At 37.2% G+C, this 25,387-nt stretch overlaps 1 protein-coding gene across 1 annotated transcript in view; it reads left to right on the top strand.

Moving 5' to 3' along the window:
• LOC121729978 (ATP-binding cassette sub-family C member 4-like) overlaps positions 1-25,387 on the top strand; it is a 45,696-nt gene that overhangs the window by 5,039 nt on the left and 15,270 nt on the right. Inside the window, exons 3-18 of the mRNA XM_042118759.1 lie at positions 10,268-10,399; positions 14,891-15,095; positions 15,361-15,586; positions 15,908-16,005; positions 16,265-16,462; positions 18,085-18,211; positions 18,300-18,440; positions 19,088-19,269; positions 21,235-21,399; positions 21,675-21,812; positions 22,376-22,543; positions 23,632-23,751; positions 23,962-24,194; positions 24,267-24,316; positions 24,674-24,883; positions 25,120-25,350. Coding sequence (XP_041974693.1) covers positions 10,268-10,399; positions 14,891-15,095; positions 15,361-15,586; positions 15,908-16,005; positions 16,265-16,462; positions 18,085-18,211; positions 18,300-18,440; positions 19,088-19,269; positions 21,235-21,399; positions 21,675-21,812; positions 22,376-22,543; positions 23,632-23,751; positions 23,962-24,194; positions 24,267-24,316; positions 24,674-24,883; positions 25,120-25,350 — 2,624 coding nt within the window. The remainder of the gene's footprint in view (positions 1-10,267; positions 10,400-14,890; positions 15,096-15,360; positions 15,587-15,907; positions 16,006-16,264; positions 16,463-18,084; positions 18,212-18,299; positions 18,441-19,087; positions 19,270-21,234; positions 21,400-21,674; positions 21,813-22,375; positions 22,544-23,631; positions 23,752-23,961; positions 24,195-24,266; positions 24,317-24,673; positions 24,884-25,119; positions 25,351-25,387) is intronic.

Raw genomic sequence — 25,387 nt, 5'->3', positions numbered from 1 at the left:
ACTTAATACCATTTGTATTTAGCATGTATCTTGAGATAGACTTAAGATTAGGATTACCTTGGACATATTATATTATGATTGTATTCATATAAACTTACATTGACCTGGATTTAAATTCGTCTTGGTTTACATAAGCGCAAAATGAAATCTTGTGAGCTAAGCATTTTCCCGCCATAAATATCTTCCCTTTGAATTCTGTATCTGTCCAAAATTGAATAACAAATAAAATCAGTAATTTCGGCCTATTTCATGCAAACAAACAAACGCTTAAACTGCCGTAAAAGCAAGTAAAACTACCAACAGAGGTCGACGTTTACTATGTTTATAAATACAATGGTGGCCGATGGTGCTATTAAAACTAAAAAATCGAGGGTGTTACTGTAATATTTATTCCATAATACATTCTTACTTTTCTAACGGCCAAACTAAGCTTCGTCTAGGACATTGTACACACGCCAAAGATTTAACTTGCGGCTGCCCTCAAGGATCGGTAATTTCGCCTAAATTATGGAACATCGGATTCGACGATTTGTTAAGTCTTCCACTTCCACCGCTTTGTATACTAGTTGGTTACGCCGATGACGGGTTTCTTATCGTTCAAGCAAACTCGCGTTCCGAAATTGAGTCTAAAGCCAACAGTAGTCTTAATTTAATATCTGACTGGGGTAAGCGTAATCGTCTGAAATTCGCCGCGCAAAAAACTTACCAAATTCTTTTAAAAGGATCCCTTATATCTTCCCCTAGCATCAAACTTGACAATATTAACGTTAAACGCAAACAGTCACTCTGTTATCTTGGTTTTTACTTAGAAAATAAATTTACATTTTTAGAACATATAATTCAAACCGGTGAGAAAGCGAAACGCAACTTTTACTCCTTTACCAAAATATCCACGTCGACATGGGGCCTCTCATTCAAAACCTTAAAATTAATTTACACTGCTACTTACCTTGGCAGCATTTGCTACGGGGCCCCCGTGTGGGCCGACAGAGCAACTATCGGCGCGGCTCGTCGCAAGTTGCTACAAAGCCAACGTCTTGCTCTTATATTCTTGTGCAAAGCTTACAGAACCACAAGCACCGAAGCCTTGCCCGTGCTAGCCGGAGTTTTACCCGTTGACCTTGAGATTCAGCGTCGTGCGACAATGTACTATCATAATAAAAACATTGACAACCCGTTTTTTTTAAGCGCTCGGGATAAAATTAAAATAGCAAGATTGTTTGAACCTTTAGAAAACTCTTTGCAAAGCCTAATCTCCGAATGGCAGACGCGATGGGACTGTTCCACCAAAGGGCGACATCTTTATAATTTTTTCCCTAATATTCGTGAACGGCTATCCAAACATTGGATGGATATTGATCACTGCGTTTCTCAATTCCTGACCGGTCATGGAAATATTAAGGCTAAACTCTACGGATTTAATCTAGTAGCATCACCCATGTGCGAGTGCTCGACCGAAGACAACATGTTTGAACAAACAGCTCATCATGTTCTCTGGGAGTGCAGTCTCTGGCAGGACGAAAGAACTACAATGCTAAACAACCTACTCTGTACATCTGGTGTCGCATACTACGGTGATCTCGTGGACAGCGCTAGGAACTTCCGTGCCTTCAAGCGTTTTTGTCACAATTACTACTGGCAACAGTCTAACACAATAAATTAATTTAGCTCTAGCGTAGTAGTCACTATTATTATTAACGTTTATTCCCGTGGTACTTCCCCCTTCCAGTTCTTTGACTTTCGGTCACTGCAACCTTGTGCTGTCTCCCGCTTTATATGGGGAGGGAATCTGGAATTCTTCCTACTCCTCCTATTTTCTTCTGATTAATTTCGTTGCGGGTCCCAAGACAGCTTTAGCATGTCCCTCGGGCTCCCTGAGATCATATCAAAGGGTTTTCGTGGTTGGATACCGCTGTCAATCCTGGCGACACAGGAGATACAGTGGTGGGAATGTGTGGTGGGCCAAAGCCCGATTAAAAAAAAAAATACAATGGAAAAAACATTGATCTTAAATCTTGCACACAATAATATTATATCTTTGTTGCTGGTATTGTGTGTCATACTTGCATACATTAGTTAGAAAAACATTATTATTGCGTCATTTGCTTCACGTCCTTCCGAGCGAGATATTAACAATCTATACTAATATTATGAAACGGAAGAGTTTGTTTGTTTAAACGCGCTAATCTCAGGAACTACTGGTCCGTTTTGAAAAATTATTTCAGTGTTAGATAGCCCATTTATCAAGGAAGGCTATATTTTATCACGCTAATACTAAAAGTCGCGAAGAAATAGAGAAAAATGTGGAAAAAACGGGGGAAATTATTTGAAATTGCTTATTATCTTAAGAACTACTGGAGAAATTTTATCTTATTTGGCGCATATGAAGAATTATAGACCACATGAAGGGACATAGGCTATTTTTTGCGGAAAAATGTACGGTTTTCGTGAAATTCCTAAATTACGCAGGCGAAGCCGCGCGGAGCATCAAGTTCAAGAATCTACTCGCAATTTTTCCCATTGAATAAAATATTATCATTCCTCTTTAATTTTAAGAGCACTTGTATACAAAACGGAACAAGCATCCAAACGGCAATCATTTTACGGCCATAAAATTAATAAAAATAAGTTCAAATGAAGTCCGGAAAGAGCTCGTCGGTCAGGAATTGTCTGGACATATTGATCAAATAAAAGCTGCCGATAGCTGGCGATCTGCCAAAGCCTAAGACTGAATGCGCTGCGCTAATCTCTGTGACCGGGTGCCGTGTCGCCCCAATATTTATCCTGTTGCTCCGACAGAGACATATGTTGTCGGGGGGCAGATAGTACCCCAGAGTACGGGAGCGGTCGTTTATTTTACGGTTAGAGATCTTTTGGGCAGTCAACCTAACAAAGGGTTAAGTTGACGCAGCTTGGTGCATGATGGAATTGCTGCATTATATTTACATAAACGTCGTCATAATAATTTTATAGTCGTATTTGCATTTAACTCTCATAAAGGCGTTAAGGCTAAGGAATGTTCAAAGTCAGACAATTTACCTGCTAGTCGGGTAGATAGGTATACAAATTATGCTAATACGAGTACTTGCTGACATTAAATATGGGGCCGTTGTTGACATAACACCTTGCGTCCTCTGACTGGTTTTTTATTTTTTCAATAATTTTAATTTTAGAATTTGTATGTGTTAATTGTTATACAAAAAATATAAAAACCAAAAGGTATCTCGTAGCAAGTTCCTAACTATAAAGGCTCTTTCAAATCAATTAGATTAAATATTATGGAAGCGGAGCTGGACAATCCCCGGGTTCCATTTGATGTTAAAAACGATCAAAACACTAATAATGCCTCCTATTTTGATGCGCGTTGAGAGTTTTGATCGTTTTTAACATCAAATGGAACGCGGGGGAGATGGAAGGTAGATTAGATATTATATAACTCAAAATCTGCATAAGGAATTGCGTAGTGGACAATTACAATAAGATCAATAATATACAAATTAAAAGTAATAGTTCATTATGTAGGTCGCCCGATCGACGCGATAGTATTGCTTGAAGAAGCGCAGTTTGACTCGTCGTTTTGCATGTCAGCAAAATTAGACGGGTCACCAACCGATACCGTTGTCAGCTTGCACGTGACGTCGAGACACAATCGACCGAAAATATGCAAGCTGTTTGCCCCGCTCTACGGTCCGCCCCCTACTAGCATTTTACAATATACAGTACTCCCAAATAAATAATGAACATGCAAATCTTCGCCAATTATCATAATCACGAAAACACCCGAATCTATGAAATGTAAGAGCCCCAAACAATGCACTTGCATTTTACACCTTCTTCAATGAAATGGAAGTAAATATCATATAGCCGGTGGCAGTTCGCTGTCGCCGGTCCATCAATAAGTGCTAATAACTCACCGGGAACGTTACCATGGTAACGTCCAAGCAACGTCAGGCGCCTCTACGTCGCTGTAAAGCGCTGTTTTTCATTAAAGTTAAGTTTAAAACAGCGCTTGCAGCGACGTCTTCCGACGCTCGGAAATTACGATCGTTGCCGAAAAATTATGAAAATTTCTATGAAGCGCATTATCACTTTGGGAGCACTGTACCTACTGCTCTCGTAGAGCAGGAGGTGTGTAGGAAAGCTTCATTCAGCGGGGCTAAAATGGTCGCTTTGGAGAATCATATTACGATTCATTTTATTTTAAATCGCAAAATGGTCACTCTGCTTGCAATTCATGTCTATTATTTTGTACTAATTTGACATTCGTCAGTTTGACTGTTTTTACAATTCATTTGCTGAATTGATTGAGAGGAATTGCTAAATGTGACCATTTTAGCCCCGCTGTCCTCCGCAACTAACGCGGTACTGTTGTACCGCGTTAGTTGCGGAGGCAGTTGTTGCTCAAACCTCAAAAGCATTTGAGGGTTTAGCAACTGCAGTCGGGTGCTGGTGTAGTTTACCGAAGGTTACGGGGGAAGCTTCATAGCGAAACGAGCATTTCCGAAAACAACTGCGTGATAAAATCCATAAAAAAATAAGTGTAGAGGAATAAAAAAAAAATTAATGTGTAACTGTCGCCTAACCATCAGTATAACATAATTTAGCACTTGCGTGTTTATTAAAAAAAAAAAGAAATTAACAGGAATAAAAACCAGTATTCCTTATATTATAACTTACGAGTATAAGAATGTTCACTTAATGAGCAAGCGACAAGCTATCGTAGTAAGATTTATTACAGTCATAATAACAGCTGCATTGGGAACTGCAGTATACGAAATTTCCTTGAACTATACCAAAAGTCAAGAGAGCATTGATAAAATCACATTTCCACGTGGCTGATAGTGAAATGTTGCATATCGGTTAAGATAAATGACCATAGTTGATAGAAGAATATTACTTTGTAACAAACTAAAATGTACACATACTGTGTATAAAATAAAATAATTATCTGTCAAATTAGTGAAATTACTTTACTAACGTATTCAACTTTATTAATGCTCTTACACACATTGTATTTTTATCAATTTAATAAATGGTAATTTCAGTAGCAGTTTCATTAACTAAATACCCGATAGTTAATTAAAGGAAAAAAGATCACCGTATTAAATATTACACAATTATTACGCCAACAAAGTAGAAAACTCTACATTTCAAAACAACATTTCGACGTCGGTTTTTTTACATCATTAGTGCAGTTAAATTACATCAGATTTGTAATTATTTTTAAATAATATTATATAGGTACCTACCTTTTTAAACTTTCGCGTTGCATTATAATTAAACTTTTTAATCGGGACTTAACGCGACTTATTTAAGTAGTAATGCTACTACGAGTACATACTTTTTTCTCGACGTTTCGGCCGTGTTGCAACGGCCGTGGTCACGAGGGGACTGCAGGAGCGCGACGTCTTCGTTTGCACCGGGCGGTCGGTTCTACGACTACCCTCGAATTGTCCAATATTTGTGTTCCAATACACTGAAAGTCAGTAGGTTCACTGCGACACACAACACTAACTGTATCCGGGTTTACACTTATAGACACAGGTGACACACGCGGTTTGCACTTATTGATCACTGGATTCCAGGCGGGCGACAATTTAAATCCGTCCTCACGATTGAAATTTTTGTACTTTTTAATTTCAATTGCTTCACGTATTACTCTCGTGTGGTAATGACGATCCGTAGAGAGGATTTTAGGGTCGTGTAGCTCCATCCAGTGATTAGTCCCCATATCAAGCAGATGTTCTGCTACCGCGGATTTATTTGTCTGGCGATTTTTCACTGCGGCTATGTGCTCTTTCACTCTTTCGCCAATAGTCCGTTTCGTTTGGCCAATGTACGAACTACCACAGCTACAATCTATTTTATAAACCCCAGGAGTTTGGAAAGGTAAGGAATCCTTTGGTGACCGAAGTACTTGTGATATTTTACGTAACGGAGTATACACAGTCTTAATGGAGTATTTCCTCAGCTCTGTTCCAATTTTGTCCGTTACGCCTTTGATGTATGGTAAAAATGCTGCTTGACGGTTCACCTCTGGATACCTCGTTTTCTCCTTCTGTCTTCTCAATCCCCTCGACACCTTATACCCGTTACGTCTAAGTACCTCCTGAACATGTGTTAGCTCCTTGGGTAAATGTTCAGGGTCACAAAGGTTATGAGCTCTGTTTGTTAATGATGATATAACAGATTGAAGATGCCGAGGATGATGATGAGAAGATGCGTGTAGATATCTGTCAGTGTGTGTAGGTTTTCTGTACACAGTGTGGGATAATGTACCATCCTCCTTCACTTTGATCTCCACATCCAAAAATGCGAGGCATCTGTTTTTCTCCATCTCGTAGGTGAACTTTATTTTTGGATGGATTGAGTTAAGGTAATTAACATACTGTTCTATTTCCTGTTGACCTCCATTAATAATGCAAAAAACATCATCAACGTACCTCTTCCAAAGCTTCACAGTACATGGTCCAGTAGCTAAAGCTAGGTCTTCAAAGTGCTCCATCCAGATATTTGCAATTATCGGTGCCAGAGGGCTACCCATTGCAACGCCATCGATCTGGAGGTAGTACTGATCTCTGAAGAGAAGGTAATTACCGTCCAAACAGTGTTCAATGAGAACAATATATTCCTTAGGCAACTCATGAGTCACATCCCTCTGGCACCGATAATTGCAAATATCTGGATGGAGCACTTTGAAGACCTAGCTTTAGCTACTGGACCATGTACTGTGAAGCTTTGGAAGAGGTACGTTGATGATGTTTTTTGCATTATTAATGGAGGTCAACAGGAAATAGAACAGTATGTTAATTACCTTAACTCAATCCATCCAAAAATAAAGTTCACCTACGAGATGGAGAAAAACAGATGCCTCGCATTTTTGGATGTGGAGATCAAAGTGAAGGAGGATGGTACATTATCCCACACTGTGTACAGAAAACCTACACACACTGACAGATATCTACACGCATCTTCTCATCATCATCCTCGGCATCTTCAATCTGTTATATCATCATTAACAAACAGAGCTCATAACCTTTGTGACCCTGAACATTTACCCAAGGAGCTAACACATGTTCAGGAGGTACTTAGACGTAACGGGTATAAGGTGTCGAGGGGATTGAGAAGACAGAAGGAGAAAACGAGGTATCCAGAGGTGAACCGTCAAGCAGCATTTTTACCATACATCAAAGGCGTAACGGACAAAATTGGAACAGAGCTGAGGAAATACTCCATTAAGACTGTGTATACTCCGTTACGTAAAATATCACAAGTACTTCGGTCACCAAAGGATTCCTTACCTTTCCAAACTCCTGGGGTTTATAAAATAGATTGTAGCTGTGGTAGTTCGTACATTGGCCAAACGAAACGGACTATTGGCGAAAGAGTGAAAGAGCACATAGCCGCAGTGAAAAATCGCCAGACAAATAAATCCGCGGTAGCAGAACATCTGCTTGATATGGGGACTAATCACTGGATGGAGCTACACGACCCTAAAATCCTCTCTACGGATCGTCATTACCACACGAGAGTAATACGTGAAGCAATTGAAATTAAAAAGTACAAAAATTTCAATCGTGAGGACGGATTTAAATTGTCGCCCGCCTGGAATCCAGTGATCAATAAGTGCAAACCGCGTGTGTCACCTGTGTCTATAAGTGTAAACCCGGATACAGTTAGTGTTGTGTGTCGCAGTGAACCTACTGACTTTCAGTGTATTGGAACACAAATATTGGACAATTCGAGGGTAGTCGTAGAACCGACCGCCCGGTGCAAACGAAGACGTCGCGCTCCTGCAGTCCCCTCGTGACCACGGCCGTTGCAACACGGCCGAAACGTCGAGAAAAAAGTATGTACTCGTAGTAGCATTACTACTTAAATAAGTCGCGTTAAGTCCCGATTAAAAAGTTTAATTAGGTACCTACCTATTATAATAATATATATACCAAAAATATAGCTTACCCAAAACTTAGGTAGCTCCATATAATTTATAATATTGTTATGGGTTATAAAAATGTTGATCGTTTTTTGATAGGTAGGCGAATCATACTTAAAATAGAAGCTTCCAAGAACATTATAATAATATGATAAAATTATTTAATTATAAGTATCACAAAAAACATTGTGTGTATCGACAGAAATATCTTTGTAGGTGAAGATAGAGTATTTAAGTACCGAGGAAACCGCGATATATTATTATTAGCACCTTTTAAAATAATGGATCATCTCGTTATTTGATTACATGACGCAATAAAATCGTCCATATGTATTTTAGGTCACATTTCCACGTGGCCTAAAATACACATGGATTAGAATTATATTTTTAACAAAATGTTGCTAAAACAACACCTACTGTCACATATGAAAACGGGTACGAAGTCGCCTATACACATATACTTTTATGACTTTATTTTTACATGTTCATCTTTCATTCCATTATTTATGTTCTCTATGATATGAGTATGCGGGAAACTATAAGTTTCCCAAAATAATGCTTCTCCTTTAGTCTCTACTAAGCAGCACATATTGCATACTCTAGAACAGGGGTCATCAAATGGCGGACTGCGGTCTGCATCCGGACCGCCGACCCATGGTGTGCAGACCAAGCATTTTCGAAGATGAACTTCGTTTAAATATATTTCAGTCTCGACTTACTGACCAACATCTCCAGGATTTAATAGCTTGCACCAATTTCACTCCAAACATCAGAGAAATTACAATAATTAGCTACAAAAATTGACACTTTTCTCATTGATATACATAATTGTAAATGATGATGAAAAGAAAAACCTTTGTAATATCCGTAATGTGCGGACAGCGAAGGTCATTTCATTTCTTAAAATGGACCCCATGGTGAAACTAATTGATGACCCCTGCTCTAGAAAAATCAGTCCCACCTTACGTGCAATTTTTCCCGAAAAATATTGTATACAAAGTTAAATTTATAGCACTAACTGTTTGGTAGTAAAAGAGGATGAAAAGGTAAATAAAACCTTTAAACTCGTTACAATGTGTAAGAAAACCGTGAGAAATACTATTGTGTTACTTAGAGTCAACGACCTGCTCGTATATTCTGTAGAAGCGGCTTCTCACTTTACACAATAAGGGCAGTCTCTCGGACGATAATCCTATCGCCTGGGCTGCCCCTACGTGTGTGGAAACTGGTAGGTAGTACATAATCGTTTAATTTACTAACTTGAGTAGTATAGTATAGTCTATAATAATGTTTTAAAGCCCTTCTACCGCCTTTAACAGACTTCCAACCGAGTTTATAATAATGTCATCTTATCTACTATAATATTGCACACTCATAATTATAATTCTGGAAGAAATTACTAATTAGTAATAAGGCCGCCATTGTAGTACACTGTATTAGTTAATAAATGTTGTAATTTTCTTCTTAACGTGTGCGCAATAAAGTATATTTATTATTATTTATTTGTTCAGTTGTGGATATTTTTACAGGGATAACACATGTGCGAACGAAGTCGCTGAAAAATATAGTATTTTAATTCTTCTACATAAAATATGAATTGAATTAAGAACTATAAAGTGATTATATATTTTTTAATGCAGAACTAAAATATTAACAACTATGTCCGACAATATAGTACTATGTAATATGCTAATTTTCCTCCAAAGAGCTTTTAAAGCTCAGCGCGTATATGGCGGAGCTTGCTACTGCAGTATTATTACAGCATTTTGTATCGGCAATCCTGCGAGTCAAATATCCATAAAAAATAACGCTCCAGATATTTCAACAGCTTATTGTGTATATAAAATTCCATAAAATAATGTTATGATATTGTAGCTATCCTGAAATAGCTAGTAACATATTGATTTAAAGAAGAAAACATTTTTGTAAAATTTAATCCAAATATTATAATTATTATAAGACTATATACGCAAACATAAAACTAGACTGCACAACTCTCAATTTTACTATTAACAGCTAAGATCACTTACTTGTGTGGTGACAATGCAAATTCAAATAATACAGGTTTCTGATTAATAAAATAGTAATTAACCAATAAAATCTGGCCAGACGTTCTAAAAACGACAAACCTACTCGAACTTCCTTCCGATTGATCATATTATAACATTTATAACATAAATTAATATTACATAGCAGGAAAAAATAATTCTTGTTGAAATTGTAAACTTATTAATATATTTTTTAATCTTGTTGAAGTGTAACATTTGCATTTATAAGATTCAAATAATATCTCATATAAGTCTTTTACTCTAGTAACAATTTCTTTTTCAGAAAATGGATAGAAGAAGAAGAAAGAGCCAAAGCGAAAGGCAAGAAGGCGTCGATCACGAAAGTCCTAGTCAAAACATTTTTCTGGTCGTTCATACCCGGGGGTCTCATGCAGTTCATATATGTGGCTCTGAGGTAAGAATAACTTCAAAATCCATTTCATAATTATTCAGCGTCACTTAAAGTATGTTTCCCGGAGCCCTAAGGGCCAGGCCACAACACTCCGTTGCGACGTCGCATCGTATAAGTCTACGACGCTGCAGAACGCATCGTGAAAATTTCCGATGTAAAGAGTGCTATACTATATGAAATTTTTGCGTTGCGACATCGCATCGCATTTCTGTGCGATGTTGTTTTTGCGATACGACGCGCGACGCCGCAACGCAGTGTTGTGGCCTGGCCCTAAGGCCTTTATAGGGCTCATGGAGCCCTATAAATAATAAAAAAATAGGTACTTATAATATGGATATTTTTTAGAAAGGTCATCAGCAAGTCTCAAAATCCGTGACAGGGGTTCATTTTTTTGGATTCCTCCTAAAATTTTGATTTTCACATTGGTGCTATTCTACTAAAAAGTTTGGGAACCACTGACCTGAATTTTATTTGCAAAACCAAGTGATATGCAAAAGTGTGCTAACTGATAATTAAGTAATTACTATTATCCAATCTACCAATAATTATGCGAAAGTGTCTTTTGTAAAATCTCTTTATGTTTATACCGCTAAATTGATTTGCATCAAGTAGAATATTTTATAATAAAAAAATTAATAGTGCATGAAATAAGTATAATTACCGTATCAAATTATTTCTATACTTATTTCAGGCCAATTTGGTATATATTATGTCCTTTACCGGGAAATGGGTTAGTTTGCAATGTGGCAAAAATTACGGTTACCATACGATAAGCTAGGACTTCCTGCGACAACAAAGTTGCGTATAAAGGAAAGTTCTTCTTAGGTCTTAACTTTTTTTTAATGTGTAATATGTTTAATTTTAATGTGTTTTAAATTCTACGTAACATACATTTATGTAGAACACATGGCAGGATGCTGGTTAAAACAATAACAATATAATTAATACTACTCTACAGGCACAGTATTATACAATAGCATTTTAATAATATGTATAAGTAATATTATATATTTTAAATATGTATTATTATAATAAAACTAGAATTTTATTTAAAGGACTTCCGACATTCATTAAGTAAACCAGTTTGATCAGGGTCGGGTACGATATTGCTCTAACAAATTATATTACTAACATAAGGCAAATACTACAATGTGATAACTACTTATACAGCTATTGCATACTGCCAAAAATCAATACTATAGTAATTAACTTCCTTTGTTTATCAATTTTTTTTTTCTGTGATGTGATGAAATAAATCGTGACAACATGCATAATTTAATACGATGTAGAATGCTACTGTTTTTAGTTTTACCGCAAGATGCAGATTAGTCGTTTCTATAGGATGGTAATTAGAGAAATTGATTCTTCGGCAGATTGCGGACCTACGTTGTTTTGTCGGGTTGTGTTAAGTACAGCCGATAGATCATGACCAACATTGACTTTATATAATCCAACCAAATAAGGTGAATCTATGAATCAATTTCTTTGATGGTACCTGATAGTAATGATTGACACTTGATTGCAACGTAACAGTCGATAACTTTTTTCTCCCTACTTTATGTCCAAGAGCATTTCCAGTTGAAGCCTGCAAAGGAACTGATTTTATCCAATAAAGCAGTGCTACTCAACCTTTTTTATACGGGCCACAAACACATATTGGTCTTAATGTCGCGGGCCGCAATCAAAGTTTTTTAAGACTAAAAATAACGTTCTTTAAAGTTAGCGGTTTAAAAGTGGAAAAATGTTCACGACTTTTATGCCGACTTTGCACTATTTTGCCGGTGGTCGTGAATTTCAAAATGGTTTAACTTCACGCGGGCCACTGAAAAAAAATCCCGTGTGGGCTCATGCGGCCCGCGGGCCGCAGGTTGTGTATAGCTGCAATAGGGGAAAATATCGTGCAGCGGCACGTGCACGGGAGAGGTGGAAAATCGATATTACAATAAATATTCATGCCGCGGCTTCTGTCGTTAATATTTGATGACGTCACACTTTTTGTAGCCAAACCTCTGCATTAACTACTTATGATTGCATGCCCTCATTTTTCGTTGTTTTAATTTGTTTATTCAATTTCCGAATCGAAACTCAGTTTCGAAGGAATTTTATACTGGAAATTCCGAATTCGTGATAAGCGACAATATAATATCGACATGAGAATGTGGAGCTGGCTATAAAATTGATTGATAATCGTTTCATAATTTAGCCAAAATCATTCTAAAGATTTTGACACTACAGAATTAAATCTTTTTAAAAGCTTTTATTTAACTTGCTCTGTATGTATGTAAGTATGTATGTTACGGTGGAATTTTGGAACTCAATTTTGAAGTAGATATTACCGATTATAACCGATTGAGCTGAAATTTTGCATATACGTTTAGTTTGGATAACCATGCACGATGTAGTATGTGACATCACTCTAAATGCAATATGGCCGACCATCCATGATGGCGAAATAGTTATTTTCTATGCAGTCCTACAATATGGATATTAAATGAAAGGGCTTTTTGAGAGTAACTCGAAAAGGCGGCGCATCCAAGATAGGGGAATAGTTATTTTTAATGCACTACTGCAATATGGGTATCAAATGAAAGAACTCATTGAGAGTATCATGATATCGAATGTACTGTCATTCTACATCCAATATGGCGGCTCATCTAAGACACGGGAATACATAGTTATTTTAATGCACTTCTGCAATATGAGTATCAAATGAAAGGGCTCATTGAGAGTAACTCGGAAACGAATGTAATGTCGTGACGTGACGTGAACGTGACGTGACGTGTCGTGACGTGTCGTGTCGTGTCATTTTGTATCGTGTCGTGTCGTGTCGTGACGTGACCTGACGTGGGGTGACGTGACGTGTCGTGTCGTGTCGTAATTTGACGTGACGTGTCATGTCACATCGTGTCGTGTCGTGTCATATCGTATCGTGTCATGTCATATCAAGTCAAATCCAGTCTGGTTTTAGGTAATTTTTGTTAAGTGAAATTTAAATTTTTAGTCATGTAGAAATAAACGAAATATTTAATCAACTCGCTAGATATAGACACGGTTTTTTCACTGATTAAAATCAAGTACGATTTATTAAGGACTTAATATTTTAACAAATTCTTGAAACAAAACTAAGAACAGACTTGAATAATAAATTTACCCAGAGATATCTAAAAATCAAAAAATTAATTATATTCAAAAAACTTTATGAAAAAAAGCTTTTATTTTAAAAACACTCTTAAAAGACGAAAATAAATTTCTCCTTGAAATGTATATTAAGGTAAGTATAACCTCAATATACTATACAATTTGCATGATAAGAAAAGCTTGTCGCGAGACTTAACGATCTGTCAGTATTTAATAAATGTATTGAAATATAATATCAATTCAATCCTAATTAAATTGGTACCTGCTAGTTTATTCACAAATCGCGCGACAAGCTTTTTTATCATGCAAATTGTACAGTATATTGAGGTTATACCTTAATATACATTTCAAGGAGAAATTTATTTTCGTCTTTTAAGAGTGTTTTTAAAATAAAAGCTTTCTTCAAAAAGTTTTTTGAATATAATTTTTCATATCGCACTCTAGCTGTAGGCATATTTTAGTTGGGCGCTGACCCAACTGAACCAAGTTGTGGTCGTATTTATATTAAAAGTTCATATTTATCATAAAAGTAATTATTATGACAGAACATTTTGTTTCTAACTATACAAATACTGTATCCAAGTTTGTATGCTCCTGATTTATATATTAGTACATTTATATTGCGTCTGGAGTCTAGACGTTAAACACAATACATTTTTCATTAATCCGGGATAAATTATTCTTACAAAAACGTTGTTTGAATCTTTTGAAGTGATGGAAGCGCAGACAAGTCACTAATTACCAACGCCTGCGAACATCTGTGACGCAATCTAGTTCCCGCTATTGCATGACCTTAAAAGTAATTTAACAAATTCTCATATTCGTTAGGGTAGTAAATTATTATTCTAGGTGCTGTTGCTGACTTCAGGACAAATATAGGGTAATATCATTCATGTAATGGACTACTGCTATACTTAGTTTTTTTTTATATAAGCCGTTTTGTGCAATAATATATTCACGCTCCTAATACTTTGGTACGAAACAACCTTTTTTAATTTTTACGCAAAAAAGGACTCAGATGCCATTGTATTCTCTTACATATTTACCACATGTAATTATGCACTAAACGTGGGAGACGTGGGAACATACGTGGGAGAGCCATGCTTCGGCACGAATGGGCCGGCTCGACCGGAGAAATACCACGCTCTCACAGAAAACCGGCGTGAAACAGCGCTTGCCCTCTTAAAAGGCCGGCAACGCACTTGCAGCTCTTCTGATGCTGCGATTGTCCATGGGCGACGGAAGTTGCTTTCCATCAGGTGACCCGTTTGCTCGTTTACCCCCTTATTTAAAAAAAAAACATTTGAGGTCTGCGAATAACAAAAGTTTTGAGGTACTTCTATTTTAAAATTCTAGAACCGTGACCCCTCTTATCTTCTCGGAACTATTAAATTACTGGTCAGCCAACTCTACAATGACGAGAGAGACTGCTGCGTTTTACGCGGGCAGTATGGTGGCAGCCAACTTGTTCGCAGCTTTCTTCAACCACCAGGGTAACTTGTACTGCCACCAGTTCGGAATGAAGCTTAGAATTGCGGCCAGTTCACTTATGTTCAGAAAAGTAAGTATATTAAATTAATAAAGGTAGAAGATGGGTACAATAGCGTGATTGTAATTACAACAGTTGAGTAGAAAGAGCCTTTTTAAAATAATTTCCAACCTCAGTAAGAGACGTAGCATAAATTACAAACGTTAACATGAGAGATCTAAAGAAAATCAAATCTCAATTCTCAAATCACGTAGGAATAATTTTTGCCTCCATACTTTAATCAGATGTATATTTTTATACCTTGAGCATTTTATGACAGACTTGGCAAAAATTTCAGATAATGCGGATGAACAATGGCTCCCTGGGCGAGACGACTGCCGGCAAGGTGGTGAACATCCTGTCTAACGACCTGCAGCGCTTCGACCTGGCCTTCCTCTTCCTCCACTACGTCTGGATCATCCCTATTCAGGTGATGGCCGTGTGTTACTTGGGCTACCAGCAGGCGGGAGTTGCGGCATTGATGGGCTTCATCGCGCTGGTCATCATAGCCTTTCCTATTCAAGGTAACATTTCATAGAGCTTAACAGTTTTTCATCAAAGTAAACAAACTAAAAATGATATTTACTAAAATAATATTTATCTTGCCGGAAAACTTTGTACTTAGCGATGTAGTTCAATGAGTTGAGTTAATTTTGTTGCCTTTAGATTAAATGCGCCATCAAAAGCTGCTCTGCACAAGTTTGTTAATATTTTGGATGCTACATTTCTGCTTCTGGTGATATTTTTTTTGTGAAGTGTGCTTAGAGATTAATATTTAAGTTAAAGCACAGAATACATAATAATAGTTGGTTAAAGTAACTTTAATGTATTATAACAATTTGCAGGTGTACTCGGAAGATTTATCGGAAATGTGAGACTTCGTGTTGCAGGGAAGACGGACTCAAGAATTAAGATTATGAGTGAAGTTATTAATGGTATTCAGGTACTCCACTATCTATTTTATTTTATAAAGGCTCAATTTATTATGTATACTTTCTACTGCTATTTTACAAAATGGAACTACAAAGCAATAAAATGTTCGTGTTTTGTGCGTTGAGATTATTTGCAACATACACAACAGTCTTATTAGCTACTTTATTTAAAATTAAATATTTCCTTCGCAAACAATGAAATTAAAAATAAAATCGGAAAATCTCGGGGTTTTCCTTGCAAAACGTAAACACGACGTAAACTGTTTGCAGGTTATCAAAATGTACGCGTGGGAAATACCTTTCCAAAAGATAGTGGGAGAGAAACGGAGGGATGAACTGAAAGAGATAAAGCTAGCGACGATACTAAGGACCATATTCCTCGGGTTCATGATTTTCGCGGAGCGGGCCGCGCTGTTTGTTACCATACTAACTTATATCCTACTTGGAAACGTTTTGACTGCGAACGTGGTAAGTTTTTGAATGGATTTTTTGTTGCAATACCCGAACGTAATAAGATGTTATTCGGAAGGTTATTGCACTATGATGTTAAGAAAATTATGTAACTTTTACATAAACCAGTCTGCTAATCAAAGCAATGTATGTTGACAGATTCGTCATAATGACCGAAGTATGTACTATCAGAGAAGTTGATTCCTATGCAAATCGGGGACCTAAGTAGTTTGGTTGCTTTACGTCAAACCCAGCTGACAGATCACAATTAACATTGAATTGACATATTCGACCAAATAACGTTGGTCTGTCAATTGCATAGGAATCAACTTCCTCGATGGTACATACAAACGTGTAGGTAAATACTGTATGTGTTTTTTGACATTATTTTTTACAGTGGTTATCACAGTATTTTATTTTCATTTAAACAAGAATACTTAAATACAATAATTCGGGTGGTACGATGCCTCATGGCGAATCCCATACATTTTTGATCTCTAACTGTCGAATATAATTTTCCTAAAGGTTCATTACTTAATTGAAAAGGTGGCAGTAATCAGAGCTTTGTAAATACTGATAGTGCAGTTGAAGTGAGAGGTCTGTCAGGTCTTTAACCCAGCTGACTATGATAACATTGTGATTGCACCTCTCAGCAAATCCTTATTGCACATAATAGCATTTATTATCGAAACTGTCAATAGAAATGCAGATAATGTAAATAATAATTATGCTTTATCAGTTCAATGTCAGCAATGTTTTTGTACCTTGGTTTGTATTTTAACTACGTTTCCGGATATTTAGAATAGTAATTACTTTCTATTCTGAATATCCAGAATATTTAAATAGTACTTTGAACTTTCGCGTTAGTATAGAATATTATTTTCATTGAAAACACAAAAAATGATTGCAAGATACGAAACTGCACAGTGTCAATGAAGTAGTTGTAATAACAAAGTAAATATAATCCTTATAATATGGAAGTAAGTGATGAATGATGATATTGCATCACAAATCGTGTTGTGCCGTACATTCATTTTTTTATTTACATTTACTGTATGGGTTAAAATAAAACCGATGCAGCTACGAATAATAAAAACTATGCAGTCAGTAATTAACTGTATAATTGTTACTTTCACGTTCAGGCAATCGATTTTTTTGCTAGTCGGCCTTTGTACATTCTAGTCGCCTCCGTGGTCCAGTGGTTTAGTGCGTGGCTCTTGACTCGGAGGTCGTGGGTTCGTTTCCCGTGTTGGATAAGTGTTATTTCCAAGTTCGGTTAGGACAATGCAGGCTGATCACTTGATTGTTTGATACGAGACATGATCCATGCGTAGGATGGGCATGTAAAAAGTCGATCCTGCGCCTGATCTTTCGTTAGTCTTGTCGGTTTTCCGTCCCACTGGGTTATCAGAGAGTATTATTATTCCAGTCGCCAGATATATACAAATTGGTGAATTTACATGTAGCTGCCTCTCTTTCTTACGTGCACACGATAATATTTTTCCGGCTTACATAACATATTGTGTCGTCGCGTACTAGTAATGTTTTCGTGTGCAAATGAAAATGAGAAACAACCGAATTCAATGAACTTTCTTTTCGTATTCAGACCGACAAATAGTAAATTCTACGTATAATTTCAGATATATCCTCTACAGCAGTTTATGGATGCGGCGCAAATCAACATCACCTTAATTTTACCCCTGGTCATATCTTTTACCTCAGAGCTAATTGTATCGCTGCAAAGGTTGCAGGAGTTTTTAGATTTTGGTAAGAATTGTTGCAACGGACAAAATAAATTAAGATTTATGTTTTTATTTATTTACTAGGAAATTATTTACAACGTTTTTTATTCCAGAGGACAGACCGGACTTGATACAGTCTCCAAACCACATATACAACAATTTGGAGGGTAGTCTTAAAAAGAAAAAGCATAATTCAGTACTACCGATTTCGTATCAAGAAAAGAAAGATGTTTATCTTGGAAACGAAATCATGGGTAAGTGATAATAAATGTTTCAATATAATACGGGTGCATACAATTATATTTCTATACTAGACAATTCAATAGTTTAATAAAATATGAGAAGATATGTTAGCCGTAGGTTACTTAATTTTTCCATTGTAGCGTTACTTATTATATCCCGTGAGGCCGTGTTAGCACAAGCCCAGTATGGGCTTTTTAACACTGTTATTTGTTAACTGTATAATTTTTTTTGTGTATCAATAAATAAATAAATAATAAAAAAAACTGCAATGTCATGCAATATCTTTGTTATAACTATAATTTTTTTTGCGTCAAAAACTTTCCCAGAATAACTCTATCATCTAAACCATTTAAGCGATTTAAGCATAAAGAAATAGCAGACACACAGACAGACAAACTTTTATAATAATACTAGATGACGCCTGCAACTCCGTTGCGCCAAAATTCGATAATTGCGTGGGAATCGTACACTTTTCCGGTATAAAAAGTATCATATGTCTTTTCCCGGGACTCAAAGTATCTCCATACCAAATTGCATCAAAATCTGTTTCGCGGTTTGCGCGTGAAGAGTTAACAGACAGACACACTTACATTTTTAATATTCGTAAGTACTTATGTATATATTTTAATGAATGCTGTATAATAATTATAACATCCAGGTTTGCGGTCGAACATGAGGTTCCGTCGCAGCCTGTCGGTGTCCAACGACCTGGCGGTGGAGCTGCGTGACGTGAGCAGCAGCTGGACCGGCGACGCCAACTTCCTGGCGCTCAGGAACGTCTCCGTGCGCCTGCGCCGCGGGAAACTCTGCGCCATCATCGGATCCGTCGGCTCCGGAAAGGTACTATCATACGTTGATTCATAGGCAGATGGCGGACCTGCGTAATTTGGTCACGTTATGTCAAACCTATCCGACCGATCACAGCTAAACATTGAATCGACATAATCAGACCAATTCACATACTAATATCCCAAGACGCGGTTCGGCTTTATGATTAGTCCAAATTTTGACAGCCAACCAATCACAGAGCCTGAACCGTGTCTTGAGACCGAGATGCATCTTGAGTACTGACTATTTATACCGGCCCTAGGTCTTATTTATCTCTTCGATGGTACTAGCGGTAGCTACAAAAGCTAGAAAGGAATGATTTTATAATCCCTTTTTTAGCTTTTCTAGATCCTCTCACTTTTTATTTCGGACTATTTCGAGCCCAAATAGTCTGAAATCAAAAGTGTTGTTATGTGTCGAATTTTGGTTCGATTTGTGTTAGTCTGCCCCATGAAGTGTAATCACCTAAATTTAAGATTAATTTAAGATTAACATTGATTAAGTATTTATCCAAAATATGAGCAAAAGAATCGGGACCTTCGACTATAGTAGATCAAGGATTTATCCTCTTCGTATAATGTTATAGTCACACAGTTCATTCCGATAAAACCAAATTAAAACGGCCTATTTTCAACATCATAACATTTCATTAATGATTTTCAAATTGTCGCATTAAATTGCACATTATATTTCACATTTACCCACATGTTCCGAATATTAAAACAGTTATTCACGTGTTCTATATTGAGTAAACTTTAAACGGCATTATTTATTATAAGTTGGACGAAAATATAGTGGTCCATATCATAAATGCATAGAAAATGCTAATTTGAGTAGACAACGGTTAACGTTTCGTGACGTATTTAAATAATGCAGAATATACGACAGGAGCTGAGGTGCAATGCCTGAAATGTGGGAAATAATATATTACTTGTGTGCATAGGTTTTAGGTGTTAAAAACTTTGCCGTGCTGTTTATTATTCCCGCGACTCTATTTTAAGCTACTTACCAAGAAGTACTTCCATGGTTTTATTTGGTAGACCACGCGCCTCGGGAGTCCATACACCCCGGCCTCTGTTCCCAATGGGGGTGCGTTAAGCCTTACCTCAAAAAAAAAATTAATCTTGAAATAGTAAGCACAAGATGACGCCCGCAACTCCGTTGCGCCAAAACTCGTTTATCGCGCTGGAACCGTACATTTTTCCGGGACAAAAAGTATCCTATGTCCTTTCCCGGGACTCAAAGTATCTCCATGCCAAATTTCAGCAAAATCGGTTCAGCGTTTTGGGCGTGAAGAGGTAACAGACAGACAGACAGACAGACAGACAGACACACACACTTTCGCATATTAGTATGGATTTTATTTCTACGTGGATATTTATCACGTCATAAAGTATCACGAAAGATTAAAAATGTATTAAGTAGTAAGACGTTGTGATTCGCGTGAGGGTACTTGAGAATTCAACCACGCAAAGGGCGAGCGTATAATAAGTCTATCATTACCGTGAACTGCCAAGCGTGAGTTGGCCACGTGGAATATAATGCGGCCTCTCCACTTTGGTCTCTGATGGATCAATGCTTATTTAATTTAAAACCACACAAGCGATTATGAATGTTGAACTTGTAGAACATATTCGTCTATAATTCGCGTCGTGTAAATGTACCTACGTCGCGATCGACGAGAGCCAAGTCGATACTTAGCTATAGACAGCTTTGAAATCATTGTAGGTATTATGGTCATCCATTAGTTCTTAAATTTCCTTACATTCAAAAGTCCTTAAATTCTTTTAAATCTACATTTTCAACCTACGATCTCAAATACTTGTGTTCGCAGTGTCAACAATTTTTAGGTTCCAGAACTTTTATTTCGACAAAAAGAATTCGAGTGCGAGCTTGCGAATTACATGTTTTCAAGCGAGGAATTTCTCGGTGAATTGGAGTACTGACTACTGACCTCTTGTTTGTACTTTTTTTTAGTCGTCCATATTGCAACTGCTGCTAAAGGAGCTGCCCGCGGCGTCTGGCACGGTATCGGTGTTCGGGAGTATCTCGTACGCCAGCCAAGACGCCTGGCTCTTCCCCAGCACCGTCCGCGAAAACATTCTATTCGGTTTACCCTACGAACCCGAAAAATATAAACAAGTAAGTTTCTAGAATGTCCCTGAAATTGTTATTATTACACTGTGTAAACACGAAATACTAAAAGTGTAAAAGTGAAGAATTGTAATTTAAAGGAATGTTACATTCAAGACGTTGCATTGCTTCTATTTAACATTTATTAAGTTTTCAAATTTTTTGTACATAATTCTTCAAGCCCCATAAGAGCACCGGTGATCGCGACAACAATAGAATACAATAGCATTTCCTGAAAACTGTGATCGAAGTATTAATAGTAAACATTTTTTAATTTTTTGTAGGTATGCAAAGCGTGCGCTCTCGAAAAGGACTTCAAGCAGTTCCCGTACAGCGACCAGACTTTAGTGGGGGAGAGGGGGGTGTCCCTCTCGGGCGGACAGCGCGCCAGAATCAATTTGGCCCGCGCCGTCTACAGAGAGGTGATTGCTTTTTTGTTCCAATATTCTAGGCGACTTTATTTGCGAGTCCCGAAATATAATCCAGTGTACTGTCCAGTATTTATGACGTCAAGAGTAGACGCCATACTAGTGATTGATTCCAGAATATACTGGCCAGTACATTTAGGTTTTTCACTTTGTTGGAAAGTAATTGCAAAATATGTTACATGATATTATAAAGTTGTTTCACCAGTAAAATTATGGTGGCACCCAAGTATTATTGGGCGTCGTATCGGATTTATGGCGTCATGAACACTCTCCTGTAAACTGATCAGTGTTGCCAGATGGTCTCGACGACTTCCCCCTGAACTTATTTGATTTCCCCCCAGAAATACCCTATTTTGCCCCTATCTTAGTCGAAACCCCCTAAATCTAGCTAAATCTAGGGGGAAATCCCGATATTTTGCCTCTATTTTGCCCCTATCTTGGTCGAAAACCCTCTAAATCCAGGGGGAAATCCCCTGATCTGGCAACACTGAAACTGAGTCATATTTTGGAACATACCCCATATCTAAGAAAGATACGACTCTATTCTGTCAACCCAGGCTGACATCTACCTGCTGGATGACCCGCTGTCGGCGGTGGACGCGAACGTGGGTCGGCAGCTGTTCGAGGGCTGCATCAACGGCTACCTGCGCGGCCGCACGCGCATCCTCGTCACACACCAGATACACTTCCTTAAGGCAGCCGACTTCATCGTCGTACTCAATGAGGTAATATAATAAAGGCCATCAGGGTGAGTTTCCACTGGAATAGAGCTAAGTTACGTAGCGAAGGCTCTGTTTTTTAGAACCAATAGAATCACTCAATTTGCCTGACTTCGCTGAGGGCAATGTTTAATTGGATCTTCAAATCTTATGCCACGCAACACAGCTAAGTTCAGCAGCAGAAGTTTTGCTTACCAAGATATTTCTAGATTTTGCATTATAATATTATGTGAAGACTTTCTTTCAGCCATGATGTTACACATTTTATGATAGGTCCACTTGTAATTGTTAATTTCCTAAATAATATAAATGACAGGCACATAATAATAGTTCAATCAATGAGTTATACTTCAGATCAAGTAGCAGATAGACCAGTGTAATCACACGTATAGAAAATTCGAAATATAGATTGTATAGTATTGTTTACTTACAATCAAGTAGATCTTTATATACCTATATCCTATTTTGTAATGATCCATAATAATCGTTTAACTTAATTATGTTGAACGATTATAGATGGTTGCTATAATATTCTAGCAAAGTCGAATTACCTTATATTTAAAGTATGTTTTAAGAATATTGTTAAGGGGTTACACAAAAAATATTGAACCCATTTTTATAGAATAACCCATTTTCCTCTAAAGTTGGCGAAGTATTTCGAGTCGGTTTTGATGTTATTTTGGTTGTTAGAAAAACTATGTCGAAGTGCGTAAATACCAACGATAAATAACACGGCTCGTTCTTGGAGAATATTTCCACAATGCTTGATATTTAACCACGTATATTTTCTGCTTCGTTAACATCGTTAAGCTCAAAATTTTACTTGTAGTTTCAGACTCATTAACAAACTACGAATAACTGTTGGCGTATGCTGACTGAAGAATAAAGAATTATAGTATTTTAGACTAGACATTGTAAAGTTTTAGTAGTTGTCTATTTTTGGTGAATTTATAATTGAATATGTTTTTAAAGCAGTTACATATGTAGATAATATTATATTTTCTTTAAATAATAATAGTTAATAGCAAAATAAGAAATCGATTTTAAAGACATGAGACAGTTACCGTACCTAATGTTTGTTTATATTGTAACAGGGTCGAATCGAGAACATGGGCACGTTTGACGAGCTCGCAGCATCTGGGAAAGACTTCTCACTGATGCTGTCGGCGTTACACGAGGGAAAAGACAAGGAAACTGATAGTGTTGGTGCCGAAGTAAGTAATTATGAGGATGGGGATGGCTATTTGGCTTTTTGGCTTCATTAAATATTTATTATCCATCAATATTTTACTAAAATGAAAGTACTTGTCTTTCGTAATGCTTTTTTTTGCGGCCCCTTCTATGGGAGCTCTTGTTACCAAGAGAGAGAGACAATTGTTTGCTTTATTTTAATTGCTATATTATCGTATCTTTCGTAATGTTAGAAAACCGACGAGAAGAAAAAGAGGAGTGTCTCAGTATCAGAGGATGAGGACGTTCGGGTATTTGAGGCTCAGGAGATGGCTGCTGAGGAGAGAGAGTCAGGGAACCTGCGCTGGGCAGTGATAGCCTCATACTTCACGTCCGGGGGGAGCATCTGCTACATATCCTATGTCGTAGGTCTGGTCCTCCTGGCCGCAGGCAGTGCAGCTGCCGCTGACTACTGGGTCAGCTACTGGTAATACAAATACACCTACTTTTTATTCCTTAGTAGTCCTGAGAAAGGTTTTATAGACTACTTTAATTTCAGGTCAAACCAAATGGCTATATACGAGGAAGTGATGGTTGGAAAGGAATTAGGTTAGTAAAAATGTACCTTTTTGTCAACCTCTGTTCCACATTTAAACTATAAAATCTCTGGCCCCTGATTAATAAAAATATTATGTACTATCAGAGAAGTTGATTCCTATGCAAATCGGGGACCTAAGTAGTTTGGTTGCGTCAAACCTAGCTGACAGATCACAATTAACACTGAATTGACATATCGACCAAATTACTTTGGTCTGTCAATTGCATAGGAATCAACTTCCTCGATGGTCTTTATTCGTCAAGTCGCTCTTCAACATATCAGATAAATACAGCAACATGTAAGCGTCGTGTTTAACACGACATGTTATACACGACTCGTGTATGACCAACAGATTGTTTTTTTTATAGATCCCGGTCTAGACGTCCAAGTTGGGGCCCTAACCACGGGTCAATATCTGATAGTCAACGGAGTGATAGTACTGCTCTGTATCATTCTAACCCACATCCGTGTGTTCCCCTTCGCGACGCTGTGTGTGAGGGCCTCTGAGACGCTTCACAATTCCATGTTCTCTACCATGCTGAAGGGAGTAATGAGATTCTTCGACACTAGCTCCTCAGGTAAGTAAATAATCGATTGTTCTTTTATCTGTTAAGATAACAATATCTACCTCTATAATTATTATATAGATTATAATCATTCATAAAATGGTGTTAAGAGATAAATAATATTTTTTCTTTATTCAGAAGAAAATATAAATTATGTTATTTCGTTATATTTTCTTTTTTGTCCTTTACCCCTCTTTTTGTTTATAAAACACCATTATTATTTTGATTTTCAATTCATTTGATTTCAGGAAGAATTCTTAACAGATTCACCAAAGATATGGGAGCTCTAGATGAGATTCTGCCGAGAACGTTGCTAGACGTAGTTCAAATTTACGGCAACTTAATATTCATCATTGTCCTAAACGCCATAGCACTATACTGGACGATGATACCTTCTATCATGTTGCTGACATTCTTCATTTTATTCGTCAAAATTTATCTAAAAACGGCGCAAGGGATTAAGCGCTTGGAGGGTGTTAGTAAGTATATTATTAGCTTTCGAATGAATACCAATTT

The sequence above is a fragment of the Aricia agestis genome, chromosome 8 (genome assembly GCF_905147365.1).
Source record: "Aricia agestis chromosome 8, ilAriAges1.1, whole genome shotgun sequence".
NCBI classification, from domain to species: Eukaryota; Metazoa; Arthropoda; class Insecta; order Lepidoptera; family Lycaenidae; genus Aricia; species Aricia agestis.
The sequence above is the reverse complement of the archived record's forward strand: the minus strand, read 5'-3'. Positions and strand labels throughout refer to the sequence as shown.